The sequence below is a fragment of the Coffea eugenioides genome, chromosome 2, assembly GCF_003713205.1.
Source record: "Coffea eugenioides isolate CCC68of chromosome 2, Ceug_1.0, whole genome shotgun sequence".
Taxonomy (NCBI): Eukaryota; Viridiplantae; Streptophyta; class Magnoliopsida; order Gentianales; family Rubiaceae; genus Coffea; species Coffea eugenioides.
In genome coordinates, this window is record NC_040036.1 from 2,144,121 (window position 1) to 2,166,945 (window position 22,825).

Sequence of the window (22,825 nt, forward strand, 5' to 3'; positions counted from 1 at the left end):
ATATCTCAACTTCTTGTACCGTCATGATTGAGAATTTTATAAAAATATGGGTTAAAAACAAAAAAGTCTCATGTGATATATCTAATACACAGAAAAGTCCTCCGCGATTTAAAAAACATATAAAATGACACCTCATATTTTGAACTAAATTGTAAACTAACAGAATTCATTAAATTTAACGAAAATGACGGTCTCGCCTGTTAAACTTATTAAATTCTGTTAAGTTTACCGTTAAATTTTCCGTTAAGTTTACCGAATTCTATTAGTTTATAATTTAATTTAAAATATGAGGTATCGTTTTGTATGTTTTGAAATTACGAGAGACATTTCTATATATATTAGGTATATCACATGTGACTTTTTTTATTTTTAACCCTAAAAATACGTAAGTAAAACTCGGTATCTCATGGTAATATTATGCCCCTAATGCTGCTTAATTTCTCCGATTCCACGCGCTATCAAAAACATCAATAGCTGTACCGATCAAAAGTAAAGAGGTACTAGTACTAGAATATATAATTTCAACGGTTCCTGTCTTGTTCCCGATGATTGAGATTTACTGGAACAGAAATCAGAAGAATATGGCGGAGTCAATAATGGGGCGGGGGCCCCACACAGCAGCTACATCCCCAACCGCCCCTTCCCCGGCCAGTAGTGGTGGCTGATCTCTAAAGCTCAAAAGCTAGAGAGCCATTTGCAATTTGCTAAAAGCATTTTGATTAATCAGTAATAACATTTATTAATTAATATATTGTTGGCACTAGAGGCTGTCTCATTATCATATCATTAACCGTAATAAATAAAGTGCTGCTATCATCTCTCGCTCCGTACCGCATTTTTTCACTGGGAGAATCTGAAGAAGAAAATAAAAAGAATCTTCTCCCGTCATCTGCTGCGTATACAAGCACGAACGTGTATGTACGTATCATAAAGCTAATACTAGTAAAGCTTTACGAGAATGTTTGATAGTGAAATTCTTTGTATGAAAATATTTTTGTTGCATCTTAAATACGTTTTGTAATGATTTTTTTATTTTTCAATTATCACGCTACAAAAGTAGTACAGGTACAATTATTATTTTATTTTTTAAATAATATTCTATTCAAACAATCACATCAAAGCTTTTTTGTGCCATTAAATTTATTGCACAATTTCATCATTGAAAAAAAAAAAGCAATTTCTTGAAACATTTCGACCTCCTATTCTATCTGAGGCCTCGCTTGAATAGTGAATTTTTATAGACAAAATTTAAAATATTCTCTCGATATATTTTTTACGACCTTTTTAACTCACGTCCATCCATTATTTCATTACAGTATAAAATTCAAAGAAAAGCATAAAATCCTTCTTAGAGACCAATCCCCGCGTATTTTTAGGTACAAGTACAACTTGTACAATCGAATTGTGGCCTATGAAAATCAACAAATATGGGAATCTGTCGATTAGTTCGTACTGCTAAGATGAGACAAAAAAGAGTATCAAATTAATCATCGTCCAGTTCAAGATTTTCCATTTACTTTGGCAGCTTTGCTGGGACAAATTAAAGGGAATTGGCAAATTCAGAGATGCCCTGAATATTTGATGATGTCATTGTACTACTGGACGAAACTAAGAACAATTATGGTTCTACCCTTTGGGCAATCAACAATTATGGTTTCTCCCAGTAAGCTCTTTTTAAAAGTTGCACTTGCGGGCGTGCCTCTTTAAGGTTAAATCCAACAAAAACGTACTATCTCTTGTACACCTGCCAAGAAAAAAACGAAAAATTCAAAGAGATAGGAGTACAATCTGCATTGGTGATTGGCGATTTAAATAGATTAAATCTTTTATACATACGCAGCATATGGAATATATATTCAAATTTGTTAATGTATACACTGATAGTATAAAAAAAAATTGACCTAATTTGGATTGCATTTGTTGTAAAAAAATTTTAGATTCCTGTAAGAACATTTCTTCTCACATTTTTCAATCAAAATTTTTTCACCTTACATGCATCACATTCAGAAAAGAAAAAAAAAAAGTGTTACAGTAACTTTTCTTCAAAATCCCTCAAAAAATACAATCCAAACAGGTTCTTAATCATTAAAAATATATTAATATCATCACTGCATTATTTGTCGATTTTTTTTTAAAGAAAAACACCCCGTAGTTAGCGCTGTTAAATGAATTGAGTTGTTCGCTAACTCGACTAGTTTTAGATTTATTCGTGGTTGATAACGACTCTTTCAAAATTTTATATGAGTCGGATTTGAATAAAACATTTTGGTTCGACAAATAATTGAACGGACATGGGCTTAATTGTCATTTCACAAAATTTAAGATTTGTATTATATTCTTGCCGCTGTTCCTTAATTCTTAATACTATAGATAGGCAGATTATATCAATTTTGTAAAAGAGAGAGAGAGTTTGGATTCAAATGTATCGAGACTGTTCACAAACGGCTTGTTTATATTAAATAAGTCGAGTTTGCACCGGAGCTCGAATTCAAACTAGAATTTTATTTAAAGAACAGAATACGAACACAAATTTAGAACTCGAATATTATTGAACAAACAAACACGAGAACCTTTTTCGAGTAATTTAACGAATAGAATTCAATCATAAGATGTTCGACTCGTTTACAGATGTACCCATAATCATTATCCATGATATTCACCAACACAAAAGACGGACTCCTTCCCTTATTGCTAATTCTTCTTTACCGCTTGCTGGAGAGAACCAAAGAGAAGGGGAAGGCACACCGTTGCAAAAATTATTAAAGGAATAAACAATTCTCTGTAATCATTTTTTTACTTTTTCCATTTATACTACTGATAGATTTTATACATGTCTTTATGAATATATTCTTGAGCCTGCCTTTTTATCAGCGCAAGTGCCCAACAGCCCAAGCCAAGCTTTTCGGTTGAGTCCTAATCTAACTACTCGTAATAAATCAGTAGATTGTCCGTTACTCGTTACCCGTTACGTTGTTTTGGGCTGCTACCAATCATGTTAACTTTCACCTGTCATCGGTCATCAAGGAGAAGACAGACGCTAAATTTGGCAGTGGAATAATGTAAAGACCGCAGGTCACTTTCGTTCACTCAATTGCTTTCTCGCATCTACCCAATCCGTCTTTATCCGGTTAACATCTGATTATTTCTTATGCAAGTCTATAAAAGGGAACATGCAATACTTTTTCAACTCTCATTCAACATAGCTAGTCTCCAAGAAAAATAAAAAACTAGATTAATAGAGAACAATATATACAAATATATACATATTCTAAAATTAACCTTTTTCTCCTCATATCTCCCCCATAAAGAATTTTTTTTGGGGGTTAATTCCATTTGCAGTGAAATAACTTTTTTATTTTGCAATTTATAATCTAGAAATAAAGTATTGGATAAAACGTGTGGAACCCTCTAAATCATTCATATTCTTTTTGGTTTCGTTTTGGGGATTTGTATTTAATTTATTTTCTATTGAAATCTTAAAAGCCATACCCGTAAACATTGTTTGGAAAGCCAGTTTTCACCCAAAAAAATTTATATGTTTCCGTCAACACATTTTTCAATTACATTTTTACTTCACATATATCAAATCACTATAGTATATTTTCTACCAAAATTTCAGAAACTTGCAATCCAAATAAATAAATTTCATGGAGAAATTTTGAGACACACATATTACAAAAAAAAAAGGAGTCACAATATAGACTGAACAAATTAAAGATAGAAATGAAAGGAAATTAAAGTAGTAGTAAGTATATTTAATTAATGCGGACTGAGACAGAGAGAGAGAGGGAGAGAGTAATTTTGCTTTTTGATTATTAAATCTATAATTATTTTTGAATAGTAAATGCTAAAAATAAAATCCATCCATCCATCCCGACCGTCACTCAAAACAACTTCTCATACTAGCTGTTACTGCTGAGTGCTGCCTCCCCAAAGTCCCCAGTCCCATACACACGCAGACACACACACTTAATACTACTACTACTACTACTACTACTCCTACTGGGTGAGTAAGCAAGCAGCAGTAGCAGTAGCAGTAGATGTTGTTGCAACTTAGAAGTCGACTATTTTTTTAGAACTTTTTTATTTTATTTTTAAATTTGTATCTTTCTCCATTTCTTCTCACGCGATCTCCTCAAAGCCTCCCAAATTTGGATTCCTTTTGAATCAAACACATTCTTCACTCTCTAACACCCACACTCTCACGCAGTTCATGTATGCATATCTACGCCATTATCATCTGCGAATTAGGGTTCTTTTTTTCTTTTAACCTTTTTAGCAAGTTTTCGCAGTAGATTCGAAATTAAATCTCGGTAAGCCCCAGTCTGCTCAAGCTATGTGAGAGCGTACAACTTGGAGGTGAGTTTTTTATTATTATTATTATTATTATTATATTTTTGCTAATATTTTATCTCTTAACTTCAGTGGTATGATGCTTCACTGTTAATTTGTTTTTTCATTAATGATTTCGTAATGTATGGGTTAGATCTGTAATAAATTGCTTGATTTTGTGATGTCGAACTTAAAGCCGCTTGCCTAATTCATCAGGAAAAAGATCAGTGTAGCAGGATCATTTGGTTAGTTGTCTTCTCTTTTTTCTTTTTTTTTTTTCCTTTTTCTTGAGCGGAAAATTCCGAGAGAGATACCACCAAGAGTACAAGATGAAATTTCCGGAGAAAATTAAAAAGCTTCACGGATAAATAGTGAAGTATCATAACTTTCAATGAAGCTGGAATTTTGGTTACGTGTTCAATTTTGTTTTGGCTCAGAATGCCTATATTGTTCAATTAGTTTTGATGAAAAGGGCAAATATGAGGCAGAAGTGTGAAAATGTGCTGGGTATATGAGTAGTTCTTGAGCCAAGAAGAGGAGAGTGAAACACTTCGAGATCCTGTTTTCCAGCCTCTAAAATACTCTCAGGAAATTCTTCATTACTTTAGTTTTCTTCATTCTGGATTTACGTAGGCCTTTCTGATTTTTCTTGAAGCTTTGGAAAGGCTTGTTCCACATTCATTTTTGGGTTGACTTGGAAGAAAACTTGTTCTCAGGTCCCCCTAAAAGGAGAAAGACTTCCATTAGAGTCAAGTGGGCAGATGCATTCACGACTGATCCTGCACTAATCCTGAAGCATTGACTTTGCATGCCAAGTGAACAGCTAAACAGGTTGATAATTTTAGATGTTGGGACGATCATTCTGATTATGTTGCTTAGAACTTGTAGACAGTCAGCTACATCTACCGTGCTGGCTAGTTGATCTGTGGTTTAAATTTTAAGCATCTTGTTCCATGTGAAATAGAAAGGCAGGAAAATCATGAAAACCTTATTTAGCCAAAGAACTATAATGCTTTTCGTGAATCATACCAATTTGAAACTGCTAGTTGTTTCTTATAAGGGAGTTGGTTATTAATGAATCTATTGTGTATATTTGCTTTGGTTCTTAATGATTTTGTGGCTATTTAGCATCAGAAAATATGCCTTCATGGTGGGGGAAGTCATCATCAAAAGAAGCAAAGAAAAAACCAGCAAGAGAAAGCATTATTGACACATTACACCGGAAGCTTAAGTTTCCATCTGAAAGTAAATCTACTGGTAGATCAGGAGGGTCTAGAAGACGGAGCAGTGACACATTTTCTGAAAAAGGGTCTCAGTCCAGAGCGGAATCAAGGTCACCATCACCTTCAAAGCATGTATCAAGATGCCAGAGTTTTGCCGAAAGGCCTCAAGCCCAACCACTTCCCCTACCAGGTCTGCGACCTGCAAGTGTACTGCGCACTGAGTCAGGAATCAGTTCTTCAGGAAAGCCAAAAGTGGAAAAGAGCTCCAAGCCATCATCATTTCTTCCACTTCCAAGGCCTGCCTGCATACGGCATATAACAGATTCTGCAGAGTTAGATGGAGAACTGGTCATTGCTTCTATTTCTAGTGAATGCTCCATTGAGAGTGATGATCAAACAGACTCACGCCAGCGTAGTCCTCTGGAATCTGACTATGAGCTTGGAAGCAGAACTGCCACTGGCAGCCCCTCAAGGTATGGTGTCACATTAAGTCTTTAGGTTAAATTTTGTCCATTGTTGGCACTAATAATCTCTATTCATTAGCTTGTTTAAATTTTGTTTATCCCTGACTTACAAAATTTTTTTACCCCATTTTGAAGCATGATTATTAAGGATCAGTCTCCAGTAGCACAGAAAAGCCCAAGAGGATCACCTGGAGCAGTTGATCTTTTGACTCATAAAAGTGTGTTGTCTTCACCGCCTAAAAGAAGACCTCTTAATAGTCATGTCCCCAATCTGCACGTTCCCTGTCATGGTGCCTTTTGCAGTGCTCCAGATAGTTCAATGTCAAGTCCTTCTAGAAGTCCAATGAGAGCTTTCGGTAATGACCAAGTTACAGGTTCTGGATTCTGGCTTGGAAAGCCCTATCCAGACCTTCCGTTACTTGGATCTGGCCACTGTTCGAGTCCGGGCTCAGGTCAGAATTCTGGACATAATTCAATGGGAGGTGATATGTCTGGGCAACTATTTTGGCAGCCTAGTAGGGGCAGCCCTGAGTACTCTCCAATTCCTAGTCCCAGAAAGACAAGTCCTGGTCCTAGTTCCAGAATTCATAGTGGAGCCGTCACCCCAATTCATCCAAGAGCTGGAGGGGGAGCACATGAATCACAGACAAACAGGAGCGATGATGGGAAACAACAAAGTCACCGTTTGCCACTTCCTCCTGTGACAATTTCCAACTCTTCACCTTTTTCTCATTCAAATTCAGCTGCAACATCTCCCTCAGTACCACGTAGTCCAGGCCGAGCAGAAAATCTTGCAAGCCCTGGCTCACGCTGGAAAAAAGGAAAGTTGTTGGGGAGAGGCACTTTTGGACATGTTTATGTTGGTTTTAACAGGTAAAGAGATCAATTCTTTCTCTTTTTTTTCTCAGTTGCACTTGTTCTTATGTGGCGCAATGGGTGAATATTTGCTGTTGTTTCATTTAAAGTTCTGACTACTAACAGGGCGTTTGGTTTAAGGGTATGGGAATCAAGGATTCGAATCAAGTCCTTTGTTAGTGTTTGGATTATAGGTATCGGATTCAAGATTTTGGAATGAATGCTAAGAAAATGGCGACTCTCAATTCCTGACCAAATTGGGGGGTTTTGTGAAATCCCACGTCTGATTCCAAAGCTAATAAATAATAATATTTTTTATTTCATCTCACGCACTGCTTCACCATCTCTCTTCTATTTTCATCGCATTCTCTGTTTTGCTTCCTTCCCCATATCAGACCCCCCAATCCCTTCCCTCTATCCCACTTATTCCAATCTTCTAATTTCTCTCCTACCGGTGTAGCAGGCCTCTTTTTTCCAATCTTCCATAGCTGACGACGGCTCCTGAAATGTTAAGAGTAATTTTTGTTGGCCAAAGAATCTCATCTTGATTGGTTTTTCAAATTAAGACAAAATTGTTCTCTTTTCTAGTTATAATCTCCATATAACAGTTGTTGTTCATTTTTTTTTAGGGGTTGTATGGCTGCAATAGAGGAGGAGTTAAGGTGGTGGAGTGAGGGGCTGCAAAAACCCACTCTCTCTCTCTCTCTCTCTTTTAAGTTGTTTAGAAACTAGATCTAATGATCTTCAAGTTACAAGTGGGGTTTACAAAAACAGATTTTCTGATCTTGAAGTCCAAGAAAAATACCAGTTGATCCATCAATGGTCACTATGAAGTTCTGCAATTCGGTTAAGAAGGATGCTCTGCAATTCGATTAAGAACAAAAAGGAGAGAACAAAAGAAATTTAAAAGAAAAGAAATTAAAAAATGATAAAATATTCAAATTTTAATGTAATATCCATTCCTGACAAATATCTACCAAACGCTTGTTATTGTATTGATACCTTTGACCAAAATCCAATCGAAACAAATACTAATTTTTTGTATATGATTCCAATTACAATTCCGATTCCTAAACTTGAACCCAGCGGCTCCTAAGTATTTGTACTGAGAATTTCTTGGTCATTTTGGAATATGTTGACTGCACTTTATTTTGTAGTTGCAGTTGCATGTTTATACCTTACAATTGTTCATTTGAATTGATTTTCATTGATTAATCTGTTGCATGTTTCAACTTTACCATCTGTTCAGTGAAAGTGGTGAAATGTGTGCAATGAAGGAGGTCACATTGTTCTCAGATGATGCAAAGTCCAAGGAAAGTGCAAAGCAATTGGGACAAGTAAGTTCATATGCTGGTATAGATGTGGAAAGATAAATTCTGTATTAAACATGCTTGAGATCTGTTGCATTGTGTTTATCTGGTATATATGTCTAACATTGATTCTTCTTCAATCTTTTGGAAAAAATGCAGGAGATTATTATGCTGAGCCGTCTGAGGCATTCAAATATTGTACAGTATTATGGGTCTGAAACGGTCAGTGCTGTTCCTGCAGTTTCTTGTTGACACCTGATGCATACAACTTTATAAATTCTTTTACACGTCTCCATTGGTCACAATGTAATCTGATTGTAACAATGTCGAATGGTTAATTCTTCTCAGAAGTATGTGATATTTAGGATTTTCATCTGATAAATTTGTCAATAGCTTTGAAGTTGTAATGTTATAAATGACGAATTAGTTCTGACTTGGTGCTTTGTGTATCCTCTGGCAGTATTTAGTCTATCATGAAGTCAAATTTACAGCTTCTTTTTCCTTGACCAGGTTGGTGATAAGCTATATATATATTTGGAATATGTATCTGGTGGTTCCATCTTCAAGCTTTTACAAGAATATGGACAATTTGGAGAATCAGCTATACGCAGTTACACACAACAAATTTTGTCTGGTCTTGCATATTTACATACAAAAAATACTGTCCACAGGTAAGAGTTATTGACTTCATTTGTATCAGATTCTGAAATAGCAAGTCTGAATGGCCTGATCCTTTAGTTAATGCTGCTGCATTTGATTGGCAGAGATATTAAAGGGGCAAATATCCTTGTGGACCCGAATGGTCGTGTTAAGTTGGCAGACTTTGGTATGGCAAAGCATGTAAGTCTAGCCATGAGTGCTCTTTCATTTTTATGAGATCTATTAAAAAGCACTTGAGCCTAAAGCATGACACGCTACTAGAAAATGCCAGCTATGGTGAATATAGTATTGTTTTTTTTTCATTTCTGCATACAAAGAAGAAGATTGGTACCATGGTTCACATTTCAAGCTACAAGCATAGTAGTTAAGAACGACAAAAGTGCAATGAGGTGCAAGTCTTGCAAATATTTTTTTTAAAAGCAGAGCCAGGGCGGATAATGAAGTATGGCCAAAGCGTAAAATGCGCAAGCTGCAACAAGATTGCAATCATCTTGCTTCCTGCCCTTCTCCCCACTTCCCTCCCCCTAACGCTCTCAATTCTCATGTTTCTCTGGAACCTTGGTCCTCCTCTAGTTCTTGCATCTTCCCTTTTCTTGGCCAGATCGCTGTATTAATTGAGATTATTTTTTCCCCTCTGGTTAGTTTTTTCCTTGATAAAATGAAATTGATGAATCGGATTTTCTGTTTGCTGAATCTTCATCAATTCATTATTTATTTGGGAAACCTGCCATTCAGTTAAAGCTATAATTAGCCATGGGTGAGAGAGTAATCTGTTGCAAAGCATGGACACACTTGAGAAAACTGATACTCAAATTCAAAATTTTACCTCCGTATGTTGTATGCTGAAGCTGAAATTTTTTTTTTTTTAATAACTAAGAATATTATGACACACCTTAGTGTGCTTTGTGCCTTTAACTACATTTCCCTCTCATTATTTTAATTCTGCAATTGAAGACTTTGATAATCAATTTATTTGGTAGCTGTAATTAACTACAGCCCTTTAAAAATCTTCCACTGTGCAGATTACAGGGCAATCATGTCCATTATCTTTTAAGGGAAGCCCATACTGGATGGCACCTGAGGTCAGTAGTCAGTAGTTTCTCATGTTGCATCTTAAGCTCATGATCATGGCTCCATTGCTAGTTCTCCGATCCTAAATTTTCTATTCTGCTGCTCATTCAGGTTATAAAAAATTCGAATGGTTGTAATCTTGCTGTTGACATCTGGAGTCTTGGATGTACAGTCTTGGAAATGGCTACTGCTAAGCCACCTTGGAGCCAGTATGAAGGGGTCAGTAATTTGGTTACTCAGATTGCTGAATAGATGATGTATATCTTCCATAAATACGAATGCTATCATGAAAAAGAGCATATCTAGTATATACGAAGGTTTAGCATGCTTTAAACTTGAAAATCCAGTTCAGCTTTTGTGCATCTTTTTATGGATGTTTTTCTCATTCTGGTTTAAAGGTTGCTGCCATGTTCAAAATTGGGAATAGTAAAGAACTTCCTGCAATTCCTGATGACCTCTCAGAGGAAGGAAAGGACTTTGTGAGGCAGTGTTTGCAGCGGAATCCACTTCATCGTCCTACAGCTGCTCAGCTTTTGGATCACCCATTTGTGAAAAATGCTGCTCCTTTGGATAAACCTCTTGCATCTACTGATCCAACATCTGTGGTTGCCAATGGTGTAAAGTCTCCGGTAGTATTTTTATTATCCTAGTCCCCTTAGTTATACAAGTTTATGTAAATGCTCTACTTTTTTGCCATCTGTAACAGTTTCGTGCTTTCTCTGTGGCTAATTATCATCTTCAGGGGATTGAACATGGTAGAAATCTCCCAACATCAGAATCAGAAAGGCTTGCTATACACTCTTCCAGAGTATCAAAATCCTATTTCCATTCCAGGTCCATCCTTGTCCATCATCTCCCCCCCCCCCCCCCCCCCCCCCCCCGCCCCTCCACCACCACCACCACCAAAAAAAAAAAAAAGTAAAAACTAAAAAAAGCTAAAACATAGAAGTTAATAGTAGTTTTTTTAGGAATAACTACAATAGGTTCAATCTTACGCGGCTTTATCTGTAGCTTTAGCTGATGGAAATAGGTTAATGGTAAATAGTAGTTTTTTAGGAATAACTGCAATAGGTTCAATCTTACGTGGCTTTTATCTGTAGCTTTCACTGATGGAAATTTTCATTTCCAGTGACATCCACATCCAAAGGAATATATCTTGCCCAGTCTCTCCAATTGGAAGCCCTCTGTTACATCCAAGGTCACCTCCACACCTAAATGGGAGGATGTCTCCTTCACCTATATCAAGCCCTCGGACCACATCGGGCTCATCAACACCACTATCAGGGGGTGCTGGTGCTCTCCCTTTTCAACATCTTAATCAGTCAACGTACCTGCAAGAAGGTTTTGGAAGTGTTCCTAAGACTCCACAAAGTCCCTACATCAATGGCCCCTTGTATTGGGATTCTGATATGTTTCGGGGAATGCAGGCTGGATCTGCTTTTCGGGATCTTACATCTAGTGAAAATGATGCTCTGTCAAAGCAGTTTGGAAGGCCTGTTTTTGGAGAACTTCATGATGGACAGTCAGTATTAGCAGATCGTGTGTCTCAGCAGTTGTTAGGGGATCCAGTGAAATTGAATCCATCTTTGGATCTTAACTCACGATCCCGGTTGACCGGCCGCACAAATGGAGTATAACTTGATTTTCTTTTCGAGGCATTTCTCTTCGGGATGCTTACCCAACTGTCACTAAGTTCAGAGAATTGCTTACAGTTCGCAAGGACATTTGAATTGGCATAATAAGGACCTTTGACCACAAAATAAGGCGACATCTTCAGAAGATCTGGTGGCTTGACGAGGAATCAATTTTGCTTGACTGAAAGCTTGTCCTTCGTCCATAAAATAGCTCAGCGGAAAACAGAAATGACCTGAACAACATGCACTTTTAGAATTGACCCTCTATCCCAGCAAAAGGAAGATTCACTGTGGCTAATGGTACCACTTTACCTTGGATCGGCCTGTACAAAGTTGAGTGCTTATAATTTACACACTTCATTGACTAAGGTCTGATTGATAGGGTGATTGCTCAGCGAACTTGGATTGGGTGATTCAATGTATAGCTAGCTGATCCTTCGCTATAAAATTTGTGGTAGCAGAATTGTACATTCATTAACGAGATAGAAGAGAAGAAATGGTAAGCCTGGACAAGAAGTAGCTCTAGGACTGCATTTTTCTTGAGGATCTGCAACTGCTGTACATAATATGGGAAAACCCAGACTTTTGTTCGGATTTTGCCATTGAAACAGTCAAGATTGCAGCAAATCTTTTCTCATGTGTCCGCAAGGCCAACACGCATTTAGGCGCTGGCATGTGGTTCTATTTATGTATATCCAAGACAACATCTGCTAAAAAATTTGAGTAGTTCCTGATGAGAAGCTAATTTATACGTGCCTTCAGCTTTCCCTGTGTTTACAAACTGAAACATTGTAGTGTCTCCTGTTTTAAAGGGTGTTTAACAAAGGCTCTCTCTTTTGTGCGTTTTCTGTCTGACCCTTTCGGCAGTGGTGCTTCATAACCGCTCTAATATGTATATTGCCGCCTAAGAAGAGAAAAACAGTTCTAATAACCAGCTCTAATATGCAGCTCTAACATGCAGAGGGCCTCGACCCGAGGCTGTGATCTTAGGAAAGGGGATGAGAGATCTGAAGCAAAGTGATCTATCTACCTAATAATTATAGGATCGGGTCTGTCAGAATCTCTAAAATAAGGGATAATTTCAGAAACCTCTCTGACAATTTCACTCAGCTCCCCCCAATTTTAGAAAATCACACTGACCTCCCTTACTTTTACTGTTTAAGTAATAGTATAGACCCATGAGGTTAGAATTATACTTAAATATGATAAAATACCCTTATGCAATATAATACATCAAAAGAAAGTGAAAAAAAAGGTTTAGCGATCAATTTAACCAAAAAAAAAAATAACAAACACTTTCATCCACATTTGCTATGCTTTCATGATAATTGTAAAGCCAAAACCTCATCAACCTGTTCAAGCAAACTCCAACTTAATCCCCAAATTCTATCAATTTGGGCATAATCAAAATCCCAAACTCTACCCGAATCACTTTCTCTACAAATCGACCATAACCATCACCACCAACTAAAATACTTTCAAAAAGCTTCCCGTCCCAAATTAACACCATATTTTATCTATTGACTAATCTCACATCTCCCAACACCTATTGCTTATCACCTTCCTTAAATAGAAAAGAACCTGACCAATCACTATTGATGCCTATGCCAAGAGCAACCCCGTACTCCAATGGCGTTAGGAATAGAGAAACTAATCTCTGTGACAAACCACCACCAATACTTGTAAATGAAACAAAAATGAAACCAAATGAAGATATTAGATTGTAGTGTGTAACAGATATAATAACATAATCCAGATTCGTCCTTTTTTCTCTTCCAACCATAACCCATTAATTTCATTTTTTCCCTCTATCACAACCATCTTCATCATCTCCATCTAATTTGACCATGAAATTTTCCTTTGCTCCCTCAATTTGTAATTTTGAAAATTTTGATTCTTTAATGTATGCAAATTATAATACGAAAAGAAATAAACAAGAGGAATTAATAGTTAAGTACCACAAAAAGAGAGAAGTAGATAAGAAATAAACACTTTAGATAGGTTTACATGGTGGTTTAGTTGATGGGTGGAAGAGACTATGTGGTTATAACTGTTAAGAGAATATAAGTATTCTTGTAGATAATAAATTAGTAAGGGTATTCTTGTAAATAATTTATTAGGTTTGTACTCCTATAAATACTAATTGGTCACTCATAATACTGTGACTAAATGTTTTCCTCCCAAAATACCTGTTGTTATGGTATCAGAGCAAAAGTCCTAGGGTTAGGGTTAAACATCTAGCAAGAGTCTTGACGCGATACTGTTCATCGCGCACTGTTTACGCGGTACTGTTTACGCGGTACTGTTCATCACGCACTGTTCACCCGGTACTATTCACGCGCACTGTTCATAGCGAATTTTGATTGCTGTTTTGTTTGAAGTGCTATTCGCTATGGTTGAAAGTTTTGCTAACGGGGTTACCATTGATCAAGTTGAATCAAGTTCTTCAGTACATGGGTCCCAGAAAACTGTTACTATATCCGAGGAAGATTATGTTAAATTCTTACAGTACCAAGCTACAAGTCACGCATCTCTTCCCTCTGCTTCATTAGCACAAAAAGGTAATGACTCATGGATTATTGACTCCGGGGCTACTGATCATATGTCAGGTACCTCTAACATTTTTTCTAATTTTCAAGAGTCTACTCCCTTTCCTCATGTTACTTTAGCTGATGGATCTACCACTAAAGTTAAAGGACTAGGCACTGTAGAAATTAATCCATCACTTCCGCTGTCTTCTGTTCTTTACGTACCCAATTTGCCATTTAATCTAATGTCTGTTAGTAAGCTCACTAAATTTCTACAGTGTACAGTTACTTTTTCTCCTGATTCCGTTGTCATTCAGGATTTGAAAACAAAGAGGACGATTGGTGGAGGGCATGAGCATAATGGTCTTTACTTTCTCAACTTCAATGGTCCGATAGCATGTCCTGCTACTGTTTCTCCTCTTGAAATTCACTGTCGTTTAGGTCATCCGTCTTTACAAAATTTGAAAAAGTTGGTTCCTACTTTGAATCAATTATCTTCGTTAGAATGTGAGTCTTGTCAGTTAGGAAAGCATCATCGTGTTTCTTTTGCTCCTAAAGTCAATAAACGGGTTTCTGAACCCTTTATGTTAGTTCATTCTGATGTTTGGGGTCCTAGTCGAGTCACTTCAAAGTTAGGTTTTAAATATTTTGTAGTCTTTGTTGATGATTTTTCCAGAGTTACATGGCTTTATTTAATGAAAGATCGTTCAGAATTATATTCCATTTTTTGTGCATTTGTTACAGAAATAAAGAATCAATTTGGTGTGCCTGTGCGTATACTTCGCAGTGATAATGCGAAAGAATATTTTTCCACTCCTTTTAATACCTTTATGACTAAGTCTGGTATTATTCATCAGTCCTCTTGTCCTCACACTCCACAACAGAATGGAGTTGCTGAAAGGAAAATTGGACATTTAATCGAAATTGCTCGAACACTGTTGTTGCACATGAATGTGCCCAAACAATTTTGGAGTGATGCAGTTCTAACTGCATGTTATTTAATTAATCGCATGCCATCTAATATTCTTGAAGGTCAATTACCTCACTCCATTCTTTTTCCTCATGAACCTGTGTTTAAATTGCCTCCTCGTATTTTTGGATGTGTGTGCTTTGTTCATCAGCTTGCTCCCGGGGTGGATAAATTAGATTCTCGTGCTATTAAGTGTATTTTCTTAGGATATGCACGAGCGCAAAAAGGGTATAGATGTTACAGTCCAGTTTTAAATCGATTTTTTACTTGTGCTGATGTTACTTTCTTTGAATCCACTCCGTATTTTATCAAACAAAGTATGTCTTGTGAGTTAGACCAGTGTCCCTCTTTTTCCTCTCCTGTTTTACCAGTCCCTTCCCCTTTATTACCTGAGTTATCTAGTCCACCAGATTCCATAGCTCGATTATCTCGTCCTCATCTTCAAGTTTACTCTCGTCGTTCCATGGTTGAAAAAGTTCCTGATATGCCACGCACTTCACCAATTAACTTTCAATCTTCCAATCCAGGTATGACGCCCTCCTCTGAGTTAGATCTTCCTATTGCTTTACGCAAAGGTAAGAGACATTGTACTTCCCATCCTATTTCTAATTTTGTTTCTTATTCTCGTCTCTCTATGTCATATTCTTCTTTTGTTGCTTCCCTTGATTCTATCTCCATTCCTAAGTCTATTACCTATGCTCTTAATCATCCTGGTTGGAGATTAGCTATGCAAGAAGAGATGTCTGCTTTGGAACAAAATGGTACTTGGGATCTTGTCCCTCGTCCTTCAGGTAAGCCTGTTGTTGGTTGTAAATGGGTGTACACTATAAAAGTGCAGCCTAATGGTTCTATTGATAGATTGAAGGCTCGGCTGGTAGCTAGAGGATTTACTCAGGTGTATGGAGTAGATTACTTAGAAACATTTTCTCCTGTTGCAAAGATTACCTCTGTTCGTCTTCTTATCTCTTTGGCAGCAACTTATAATTGGCCATTGCATCAGTTGGATGTGAAAAATGCATTTCTGCATGGAGATTTGAAAGAAGAGGTATATATGGAACAACCCCCTGGATTTGTTGTTCAGGGGGAGAATCCGCGGTTGGTTTATCGTTTGAAAAATCCTTATATGGATTGAAACAGTCTCCGAGGGCTTGGTTTGGCCGGTTTAGTAGTATTGTTATGGAGTTCGGTCTGACAAGATGTGGAGTAGATCACTCTGTATTTTATCGGCATTCTAATGCTGGTAAAATTTTATTAGTTGTTTATGTGGATGACATTGTGATTACAGGTGATGATGTTGTGGGGATCCAGAAACTTAAATCCAATCTGCAGGCAAACTTTCAGACAAAGGATTTAGGTCATCTACAGTATTTTCTGGGTATTGAGGTAGCTCGGTCTAAATATGGGATTTATTTATGTCAAAGAAAATATGTACTCGATATGTTGAGTGAAGTTGGGATGTTAGGTTGCCGACCTGTAGATACCCCTATGGATCCCAATGTGAAATTAGCAAGAGATCAAGGTGCATTACTTGATGATCCTAAGCAATATCGAAGACTTGTGGGTAAATTAAATTATCTCACTGTAACGAGACCTGACATTTCGTTTGCAATGAGTATTGTGAGTCAATTTCTTGATACCCCTCGTACTAGTCATTGGGATGCTGTTATACGGATTCTCAGGTATCTTAAGAGTGCTCCTGGAAAAGGGTTGCTGTATCAAAATTATGAACACACTGATATTGAAGGATATAGTGATGCAGATTGGGCTGGTTCTGCCTCAGATCGAAGATCGACTACAGGATATTGTGTGTTTGTTGGTGGTAATTTAGTGTCGTGGAAGAGTAAGAAGCAAACAGTTGTATCCAGATCAAGTGCAGAATCTGAATACCGCGCTATGGCTCACACTGTGTGTGAGTTGGTTTGGTTGAAGAGCATGTTACTGGAACTTGGATTTGAGCATAAACAGCCCATGAATTTAGTGTGTGATAATCAGGCGGCTGTTCATATTGCGTCTAATCCAGTGTTCCATGAAAGGACAAAACATATTGAAGTTGATTGTCATTTCATTCGAGAGAAATTGCTTGACGGGATCATCAAGACATCTCATGTACCGTCTGTAGATCAATTGGCCGATGTGTTTACCAAGAGTTTAGGGGGCTCTAGGGTGAAATACATTTGTAACAAGTTGGGTGCTTATGATATATATGCTCCAATTTGAGGAGGAGTGTTAAGAGAATATAAGTATTCTTGTAGATAATAAATTAGTAAGGGTATTCTTGTAAATAGTTTATTAGGTTTGTACTCCTATAAATACTAATTGGTCACTCATAATACTGTGACTAAATGTTTTCCTCCCAAGATACCTGTTGTCAATAACCAAGAAGGAGAGAATCATAACAAGTAGAAAAACATTGGGAAAAGAGAAAAGAAACTGTTATTAATTAAAATAGGATTGAGAACGATGAGGAATTGTTGCAAGTTTTTATTTTTTCTTTTACTTTTGGTTTGGTTTTTGTGTCCCACTTATGTGGTAAATTATCTATTAAATAAAGGGTATTGTAGTCATTTTATTGAACCGAAGGAGGTCAGTGTAATTTTCTAAAATTGGAGGGATCCGAGTGAAATTGTCAAAAACTTCAAGGGAGGTTTCCGAAATTATTCCCTAAAATAATTAGAAACGAGGGGTTACAAACACATGCACCGAACCTGTTTCATTGCCAAGTGTACTAATTAAATTGCCATCCTTAACTACCGGTTTCTCCAATCTCTCTTTAGACTCAAGATCTAAGGGTCAGACTGGTGAATCAAAGTTGAGCTGAAATCCCACAATCTCTTTGCCAATTCAATATCCTTAGCTTGTAAGCTCGGTTCAGCTATGTTACTGTCTGAGAAGTATGTGCCAGTTACGCCTTTAACATGTGGGTGCAAAGCCACATAGCATGTTGTTGCAGCTCCCTGCAATCAAGTTCCCCTGACCTTAGTACATACACGGAGCAAGAAGGCACTTACGGCATGGAACACTAACCTAAATCTATTCTTCTTTTCCTAATTATGGTTCACATTCTGAGGCAGAAAAATTTTGTACACAAGCACAAGTCCAATATTTAAATGAGACCCTTTACTATTAAGCAACTATTAATGTGGCTGCCATAATTGTTGGGAACAAGATTCTGAGCTGGTTTTGAATTTGTTCGAGTTTTGCCTGATTCAGTACCTTAAAAAGAATTGAAGGATCTGCACCTGAGTTTTCTTTCATTTTTTTTAATACCCTTGTATGCAAGGTCGAAACACCCTAATTTACATTGTCGTATATAAATTTAGAAACTGGCAAACTGTCTTTGACAGACTTAATGTTCACAGCCAGAAGCATGAACAGAAAACACATACAGTGCACAAAAATGTACAATGGCATCTACCTGCTGGACGGTTTTCAAGATGTGCTTGCCTAGGACATCAATAATGCCTGCATTAAACACAAAAACTACTGCATTTAGTCAAATTTCAGGCAGCCAGGTTGGTCCTGTACAAGAAACCTGATAAATAATATCAAACACCATTGAAGAGTCAAAAGAAATTACCTGTAACAATGCTGAAATGACGGAAAAGATTGGTGGCGATTGCCCCTGGATGAAGAGAATTTGCACTTATCTCAATCCCATCTTCCTATTTACAGATATTACCTTAGATCGTTAAGCTTGAAATGGAACATATTTTAGGTATTTTTTCTTATATATATATATATATATATTGCCAGGGGAGGACAGAGAGAGAGAGCTGGCTTTCATGATATACTTCTTGTATTCCACATTATGCTAGCTAGCTATTCTTCTAGCTTCATCAGACAAATTACCAATGCACTCTTCTGTGTCCAAGTCAACCAGATTGGTTAAAAATGAAAAGATGGACTATATCTGATGCTTGATGAATGTCATTTAGGAGTTTCAAACATGAAGTACACAACTTCCAAACTACAATGAAGTCGCATACCTTCAGACGCCTTGACAGTTCATTTGCATGCAATACATTGGCAAGTTTTGACTGACCATATGCCAATAGACTCTTGTACCTGCGCAAGTATTTGCACATAAGAGAAACCTGAGCTCTGGACATTGAAATTACCTCATGATATTATCAACACATATTCATGAATACAAAACATGGATTTAGCCTCAAACTTCACCAGCAACCATTTTAAAACATTTTATAAAAAGCCTGCCATTTGAAATACTTGAGTGATTGTGGGGACTGCATTTTCTTTCAGAGGCAGGGATCATTTTCCTTCAAAACTTATTCACTTTTTGCAAGTGTAAACATTTGTTTCCCACATTATCTGGATAGCACATCAGCTGCAAACAAGCAGCAATAGCATCTGAGTTGTGCAGTCCTTTGACCAATGTGCTCATCTATTAGAAATTATAATCTTAAAATTTATCAAATTCCTAAGATGTTACTGGTCTCTGGCATCAGTTTATGACAACTTCATGAAACAATCAGATGATGCACAGCATGTGGCAGAACAAATATCTGACTTCGAAACAAAATATTCAGCTATTTGTAAGGGACAGTATAGTCTACCCAGATTCATCATTGATTCTACCAAAGCGGATCCCTTCAGGATAAGAGAATTTGTGCCGTCGAGATGAGACATTGACAATCCTTCCTTCTCTGCCACTTTCATGAACTGTCTTTTTCATGGTTTCCAGCAATAAGTTTGTCAAAAGAAAATGACCTGTAAGAATATAGATTTTGTGAAGTGAATCTAACTAAACTCGTGGGCGCTATGTATTACTACAGCTATTCAGACAAATGAAACTTGTATTATGAATGGAAAAATGCTTGGACACGGTGCTGTTTACCTTAAAAGAGAACATGAGAAACTTAGTACCTTACCCATACACCTTACCTATATGGTTTGTTGCAAATTGTAGCTCTATGTTATCTTTCGATAAGATGAATGGTGTTGCCATGACTCCTGCATTGTTACTAGCAGAAAAAGAAAAAGGGCTGTTTATTGCGTGCACATTTCAAAATCTCTATACTCAGTCTCATCTAAGAAAAACTCAGAAATTACACTATAGAATATAGACTTCATCATGCTTAAAGACAATTAGGCTCTATACACTTGTATTGACATATATATGCAACAAAAATGTCTTCACATGTTGAGATAGAGGAAGAGACGAGGAGGGGAGAGGAAAGGAGAAGAAAAGGAATTTGACCAAGTTGATTATCTAGACTATCTAACTTCACAACTAAAAAGATTGATCAGTTATCACTCTGGCCTTTGGGTTCAGCAAATTCTCACCTTGGAATTTATAGATGCATGTTCAAGTGGAAAAAACATCATTATACACTTAACAAGCACACTAGGTATGAACTATGAAGTCTGAGAGAAGTTGTAGTTTAGATCTTAGGCATTTTTTTTTAATATCGTTATAAATGTTGATGGAACACAAGTATTCAACACAATACCCCAACCAGGCGAAAGCCATAGGGGAATTGGCTGTTTCCACATCAGGTATTTTTACTGGGAATTCATCTTCTTGCGACAAGAGTCCATAACCATATATGGCAGCCTAATAAACCATGAAGGCATGAACTCTTAAATGATGAAAGATGTGGAACAAAGTCCTTAAGTAATTTAAATAGATTCCAACAGCTAATTCAAGAAAAATGGAATTGGCTAAGTTGAGAACATGTGAAAGAGGATTTCTTATTCATATCCTATCAAAAAATGAATAAGACAGCTACCCACGAAAGGATGAATAAGACAACCAAAAACATGTGGTTAGATAGAAAACAAGGACACTGAAAAGCACGCATAAACATACTAAGCTATTATCATACATGAGAAGGTTCAGAGGATGGTTTGAGTGATTGAACTTTAATGCAAAGTCCTTGATTGATGAACTTGAACTAAGATCCAGTTCCATGGCATCAACTTTAGCATTTGGGATTTCTTTCCTTATAGCTTCTTGGACTTCCCTCCCAGCAGAGATATTTCTGACTGCCATAACCACATGGACACCACGCAATGCAAGAATACGTGCTGTCTCAGCTCCAATACCACTTGATGCTCCTATAGGGGTTGATAAACAAATAAGGTACATAGGTACATTTTATGAAAAAGAGAATTTATCAAAGAGATGCTAAACCTTGAGGATACATTTGCAAATTCATATACAAAAATCACTGGCATGGAGATTGTATAGTTGATTGAACTTTCAAAACAGTCACTCATGTGAGTTAAACAAAAAAAACCAAACCTTATATTATTGATATATCCTTTTTTGGGATCTTATAAAGATACTGTTGCTTCATGCAAAGGAAAATTGAAAGTCAAATTTCCCTTCTGCACCAACGTATCATTACTTCACTACTTCTAGTACTAGTCTCATGCGAAGCCTCCATAGTGTAAATTACAAATATAGCACTTATCCAGGCAGACTGATCTATCTCTGAGGATGGGACCACGGGCACATTGAAGATTACAACAATATAGAGAATAGAATACAGGAAGGCTGAATAACTATTGCCTCCAAAATCATGAATGTAATATCAAGGATATCTAAGGCATATCTGCCAGCAAAAAGAAGGAGAGATTGGGGGTTCAAGGTATTTCTACGAACAATGAAAATTTGCTACCTTACTCTCGGAGTCGGCTTGGATGAGCATAATTTAGTCATACGGTCCAGCTTGAGAAGCTTGAAAGTCGAAAGACCGTATCTTGTTTAAGTATTGGCTTATTGAGTTGTGCTCAAATTCCACAAACAGGTCAGTGATGGTATGAGGTTAATTGTATAATTTCTCAAAAGAGCACGGCTTGAAACGAGTTAACAATGCAACCAAACAGCCCAAACTCCATGGGTTGATTTCCTTGCAATGCTAAAATCATTATCTTGACCTGAAAGGTCTTTAATAGAGAATCAAGAAGTTGGACACAGCAAAATTACCCCAAGTCAAAGCCCCCCAAAAAGGCTCTAGACACCAGAAACCACCAAAGCAAGAATATGGGCAGCTGGCAAGCAATTTAAACTATCTGTTTATGAATTTTGTGCTTTCAAACAACGGGACAATATCGCAGAAATACTACAACAACGGGCAGGAAGAAATATCTATTTAATTAGTTTGAACTTGTCAGAAAAGGTAAGAAACTGACCTGTAACGATGGCAGTGAGACCAGAGCCATCTATCCCTTCGGTTACTTGCTCAGCTGTTGAGGCTGCTGAGAACCCAGATGGCCCTTTCCTGCTAAACAACCACATATCTTTTCTTTTGTTTCTTTTTTCTTTTTTTTTTTTAATCTTGGGAAATACTAGTAAACGGGAACATTCACCAATGCAAGAGGAACCAGAGACAACTTGGTGTTCAAGTAATTCAAAGATTGACTTTCTCGGGTCAGCATTCTCTGCAATTGAAAGGGCGTTGTTCTTCGTAGTTGTAAGGGATAATTTCATAAACCTCCCCTGAGGTTTTATGAAATATCACCTAGCTCCCTTGAGGTTTTCAAAATCTCACTTAGCACCCCTTAATTGACATTTTGGTAACATTGGAAGCCCTCTAACCAAAAGTAATGTTAAAAAATTCATGTTTGAGGAGAGAGATTTTTTTAGTGCCATTAATACCCTTAGACTATAAAAAAATGAACATTTTACAAACCAAGGAAAAAAAGTACTAAATTGGAACCATCTTAAAAGTGAGGAGATGAAAATTGGTAAAATTTTATGTTACAGCCAATAGTCACTTTTACAGTAGGAAGAGACGGTAAAAACAAATACT

The 22,825-nt window shown here is 37.0% G+C and overlaps 2 protein-coding genes across 7 annotated transcripts; one reads left to right on the forward strand and one right to left on the reverse strand.

Annotated features, from left to right (window-relative positions):
* The first annotated feature begins 3,958 nt into the window (after positions 1–3,958).
* LOC113764096 (mitogen-activated protein kinase kinase kinase YODA) lies at positions 3,959–12,394 on the forward strand. Of its 4 annotated transcripts, none has more exons than XM_027308152.1 (13): positions 3,959–4,359; positions 5,049–5,163; positions 5,461–6,028; positions 6,155–6,892; positions 8,124–8,211; positions 8,344–8,406; positions 8,695–8,855; positions 8,949–9,024; positions 9,867–9,926; positions 10,015–10,134; positions 10,314–10,544; positions 10,658–10,749; positions 11,045–12,394. In XM_027308152.1, the coding sequence occupies exons 3-13, from the start codon at positions 5,472–5,474 to the stop codon at positions 11,550–11,552; spliced, it is 2,694 nt and encodes an 897-aa protein (XP_027163953.1). In that variant the 5' UTR covers positions 3,959–4,359; positions 5,049–5,163; positions 5,461–5,471; the 3' UTR covers positions 11,553–12,394. The 4 variants fall into 4 exon arrangements, with proteins under 4 accessions (XP_027163953.1, XP_027163957.1, XP_027163954.1 ...); XM_027308156.1 differs by having other exon boundaries at positions 10,027–10,134; XM_027308153.1 differs by having other exon boundaries at positions 5,467–6,028.
* Positions 9,130–22,425, reverse strand: LOC113764097 (short-chain dehydrogenase TIC 32, chloroplastic-like). Of its 3 annotated transcripts, XM_027308159.1 has the most exons (9): positions 22,206–22,227; positions 21,692–21,950; positions 20,894–21,125; positions 19,950–20,029; positions 19,622–19,775; positions 19,034–19,112; positions 18,625–18,709; positions 18,463–18,509; positions 17,693–18,001 (listed from the first exon to the last, which is right to left on the reverse strand). In XM_027308159.1, exons 3-9 carry the CDS (start codon positions 21,058–21,060, stop codon positions 17,831–17,833), a joined length of 783 nt encoding a protein of 260 aa, XP_027163960.1. In that variant the 5' UTR covers positions 21,061–21,125; positions 21,692–21,950; positions 22,206–22,227; the 3' UTR covers positions 17,693–17,830. The 3 variants fall into 3 exon arrangements, with proteins under 3 accessions (XP_027163959.1, XP_027163960.1, XP_027163958.1); XM_027308158.1 differs by lacking the exons at positions 17,693–18,001; positions 21,692–21,950 and adding an exon at positions 9,130–9,568 and having other exon boundaries at positions 22,206–22,425; XM_027308157.1 differs by lacking the exon at positions 21,692–21,950 and having other exon boundaries at positions 22,206–22,423.
* Between the last annotated feature and the right edge of the window lie 400 nt (positions 22,426–22,825).